Source organism: Anopheles bellator, chromosome 2 (assembly GCF_943735745.2).
Source record: "Anopheles bellator chromosome 2, idAnoBellAS_SP24_06.2, whole genome shotgun sequence".
NCBI lineage: Eukaryota > Metazoa > Arthropoda > Insecta > Diptera > Culicidae > Anopheles > Anopheles bellator.
Genome location: NC_071286.1, coordinates 74,833,798 through 74,838,306, shown reverse-complemented (window position 1 = coordinate 74,838,306; position 4,509 = coordinate 74,833,798). Strand labels below are relative to the sequence as shown.

Below are 4,509 nucleotides of genomic sequence, written 5' to 3'. Positions count from 1 at the left end.
GGGAGGATGCCGAGAGGGCCGAGCGAAAAAACGGCCTCCAATCGGTTGCAGGAAGTGAAAAGTTGCCGTGCCAGGTTTTGGCCCGAATCGGATCCGGATCCGGCGATGCCCGAGAAAGGATAATTTATGTAACGGTCAGGTCCTGCAGCAGCCCAAGGCTGCGCTGCGATGACGCGGCGATTGCACGGCGTCCGGGAACCGGGAACGGGGCACCTCCGGGAGACAGGAAGGAAGCAACGCACTTTGGCGGATGTAAAAAGTTTGATAAATTTATGATAATTTCATGGAAAATTGGGCAAACTTTCAACGGTTATTTATCTCCGGTGCCGGCCTTCGAAGCCGTGGGAACGCCGGCCGGAACCCATGCCCTGAATGGAGTTCCTGATGTTCCGCTCAGGTCTACACCGTGATAGAGAGACTAAGAAAACCATTTCACCGATCTTCGGAAGTGATCTTAATTCTTTCCATAGAAACCTTCACCAAACAATCGGCAACCAGAGTTATCAATCGTATCTTATCTTCGGTAGTCCATGTCGTCGGTCGTTTGCGGACAGAGCTGACGCTCCCGGGCCGTCGGTTGGGACTCCACCACCTCATCCAACCAGTCCCGGAACGCCGTCACCTTGATGTAGATGCCGGGTTTGTTGGGCCGGGCACAACCCAAACCCCACGACGTGACCCCGGCCAGCACGTGCTCCACCACGATCGGTCCCCCGGAGTCACCCTGGCAGCTATCCACCTGGCCACCGGGAAACCCGGCACAGAACGTCAGGTCCGACGCGTTCGCATAGTCCCGCCGACACTCTTCGTCCGACATCAGCGTAACGGTGGCCGCTCTCAGCGCACGATCGTTGTCGAATAACTCGGCCTCCCGGTGATACCCGTACCCGGAGATGGTGCCCGGTTTACCCGCCTCCAGCACCGTGCGTCCCGATGACGTCATCATGTCGATGCACTGCACGTTGGCGGTGAAGAACAGCGGCTTCGGGAGCTTCAGGAGCGCCACGTCGATTCCCTTGGCCTTGCCTTCCGCCGGTGGCCGATGGACCTGGATCACGTCGAGGGGTTGTGCCCGTTCCGGTTGCGCCGTTCCGACGATAACCTTCGTAAAGAGCGGTGTCTTGTCCGGCGGCACACAGTGGCCCGCCGTCAGGATCCACTGGGGACCGATCAGGGTGCCGCCGCACTTGAGCGTCCCTGCGTAGTACACCCCGGCCTGGTACGGGAAGTCATCGATGAGGGCCCGGAAACCGCCGACAATCAGGTTGCGGTCCTGGTTCGTGTCCTCGCTGGCAGCTAACGCGGAGTGAACGAACACCGCCAGCAACGCCACACGGTAGAGATTCCGCAGGATTCGACTGTGGACCGGTTGGATCATCCTTGATGTGTTCGATATCTACCTACTAGCCACAGACTAACGAGATTGGCCCCAGGCGTGGCCCTTATGAAGGCTCCTGGGGGGGTCGGTTTGGGTTGAGTTTGTGAAACAAATGAATTATTATCAACACCACCGGTCAGCGAGTTTGCGTTTGATGGTTATTATCTTTACAAGTGGCGAAGTGTAAACACAACATAACACTGTAACACTCGAAACGCTTGTTTGTAAAATATTATTGAAGTTTGATTTACTTCGCCCCAATTACGGGGTTGTTCGAGGAAACCAAAGCTAACACGGTTCTCCATGCTACTGTTGCGTGTTCCCGGATCACCGGCAACGGGTTACATCGGGTCGGGGCCCTGACGTGCTGGTGCAATAAATTTCCTTAAGAAACTACCACCGAGTGCACTATTAAAATGTCGTATTTCAGTAACAACGGTTCGGCGACGGTGCTCTCGTTCCGCCGACGACGTCGCCGATCGATCGACACGGGACAAATTGCCCCGAAACAAACGGGGGCCATAAATTAAAAACTCATTCCCCGAAGCCGTGGCGTAGCTCATCACGTCAACCCACCAACCCGGGGAGGACACACAACCCCTCCGGACTTACAGATGGCGTCAGACGCGACCGCTCCTCACAGCGACCACTTCCCACTCGATGCCGATGCGAGATCGATCCAGCCCCGGGAGCTCCCATAAAACGCTCATGTTAATGTAACCATTTTGTACAGTTCCCTCGGGTTCCTCGCGGGGACCCCGTGTATGAAATAAAACGTTTGGTTTTATGTCGAACTCCGACTTCCAGCGAACCACGCCGTCTTCGGCGATGCGTAGGCACGTGCTGCTGCGGTCGCCGAAACGGAACCTCGATCAGAACCCGTCCGATAGTGTCTGGAGATACGCAGCCCAAATCGCCCAAACGATTTGGCACCTTTCCAGCCGGGTGCTACCTGACCTATCCCTAGACCCGATTCGGAGTCGATATCGAGCTCTATCTTAATTCCACCTCGAAAAGGTCCAAAGCATCCAGGTTTGGCATCCCGTGGCTTCGCTGGCGCCAAAGTCTAGCCAACCTGGTACGTTTCCACAGGCTTTTCTGCAAGTAACCGAAGTGGTTTGGGTCCCGCCAATTCGACACGCTTGCCACGGCGAGATAACGGGGCAGAAAATCTGAAAATTACTCGGGCCTTAGCGATCATCGACGACCGGTCTTTGCACCGTCATTCGGTGGCGCAGAGGTCCCTCGATTTACATGTCCTGGAACCAATCAATCTCCCGCGGGTCCCGCGAGGCACTCTCTCCGATGAGTGTTCCTTTTCTTCCCCCTTGCACTTTAAGGACGTCTCGCGAACGTCTTGCTTCGCTTCTTCCGGTGGGTTCATTAACCACACGGCCCTGTCCTGTCTGGGCCTGGGAGCAGCAGGATCAACGGGCCACACACTGGATTACGGCATGAAATTTGGGTCACCCGACGCGCATCACCTTTGCCGCCGCGGGGTCGACTAGCTGCTAGTTGGTGCTGCCCGGGGAGGGTTGAGATGTGTGTTTTGCATCGACTGCCAAGCGCCGACACTGATGCCCGTCATCATTAGACACCTCATCATGGCCCCGGCTGATGAGTCATTGGCGTGATTTATGATGTAGCCACGGCGCACAGGACACAGGACTTGGTGACTGGTGACCGGCGACCAGCGTGAGAACGGGAATGACGTTCTAGAGACTGTCCAGCGCCCGATCCAACGGTTAAGCGTCCCTCGAGAGATGGCCTTACAGGAACTAATTGGAGCAGTTCCCCAGCAGCAATGTCGTAACGCTGACATGGCGCTGACGACATCGATATGTCTGTGCCAGCGATCGGCACAAACAATCCGGCCATCAGCGCAAACAATTCATCGGTGCCGGGCGCCTGGCCGGCCCGACGTCGCGAAGATAAATCGCGACAACATTACTTATTCTAACACCGTCCTATGTTCCCGTCCGTTTCGGTCTGAGAGAGTTGTGAAATGTTTCATAATGCACGGCCCCCCCCGAGAACCAGCGGAGGCCCGAGGCGAAGTGACGATCGGAAACAATCCACGCGCGGGGCGGCCGCGTATGTTCCGCGCATGAGTTATGGATTTAGAAAGGCAGCGGCGGGGCAGCAAACAAAAAACTGAGGTAGCCCGCCACGTTAGGGACACGATTAAATAATTAAAGTCCGCCCGGTTTTCGGCGCCCAGCCCAGCAAGTGTCCTGGCGGGCCCAGGATGGCGCTCGACTCGACGATCGCGATCGATCAAACGAGCGATAGTACCAAGTGGCGACCAGTCGGCGGGCTGCCGTGGCGAGGTTGTTGTTCTAGGCGACGTCGTGCACGCTTGTTAGTGGCGCGGCGTTGGGCAACCGGGCTTACTTACTACTGGGACCAATAAAAACCGGGACCAACGAGAAGATAATAGTCGAAACGAAGAGTGTGTTAAAGGCTGTTCCTAAAAGGAGCTTTTGGGAATGTTTGAAAAATTCCGGAATTTTAAATTTCCGCTATTTTTATGTTGGTCTCTCACTTATTCTTGACAAGTTCGCCTTGATTTTTCGTTCTTGATTTTTGACAACTGCTTTGCTTGCACGTGTTTTGGCTCATGTTCAATTTTTGTCTATTCCCAAAATGTAAAATTTTGAACGAAAATGAAGAAAAACTAAATTAATACCGCGGACGCATTCCAAATTTTGACTGTAGCTTATGATGAAAAAACCTTGACCGAAACGAACCGTTTATCGGTGGTTAAAAAAAAATTCTCAAAGGGCCGAGAAGATGTAAACGACGAACGGACGCAACAACCGACGAAAATATTGATCATATTATGAAAATAGTATTGGCCAATCGTTGAATCACCGTTAGAGAAGTGGCTAAGGACCTTGGCCATAAGACGGTCACCGTGAAATTCTGGAGCTAAACGAGATCATAAAATATGATTTTTTGAAGAAACGTAAGTGTATAATATCTGATGGGAATTACTTTGAAGGTGACAATGTAGGTATTCATGAAAAAAACATCCTAAAATTCCAAATAATTTTTTAAGAAACCACGTACATGTATTGCATGGAGTACGGATTATTTCAACGGAATCGTGTAGATTTGGAAGAATGAAG

General features: G+C 53.2%; 1 protein-coding gene across 1 annotated transcript; it reads right to left on the bottom strand.

Moving 5' to 3' along the window:
* Positions 1-514: 514 nt before the first annotated feature.
* LOC131208049 (vitellin-degrading protease-like) lies at positions 515-1,378 on the bottom strand. The gene has a single exon (XM_058200691.1). It carries the CDS (start codon positions 1,376-1,378, stop codon positions 515-517), a length of 864 nt encoding a protein of 287 aa, XP_058056674.1.
* Between the last annotated feature and the right edge of the window lie 3,131 nt (positions 1,379-4,509).

Bases quoted from the DNA above. Each gene is read 5' to 3' on its own strand.
- LOC131208049 (XM_058200691.1), bottom strand. From the start codon at position 1,378: ATGATCCAACCGGTCCACAGTCGAATCCTGCGGAATCTCTACCGTGTG.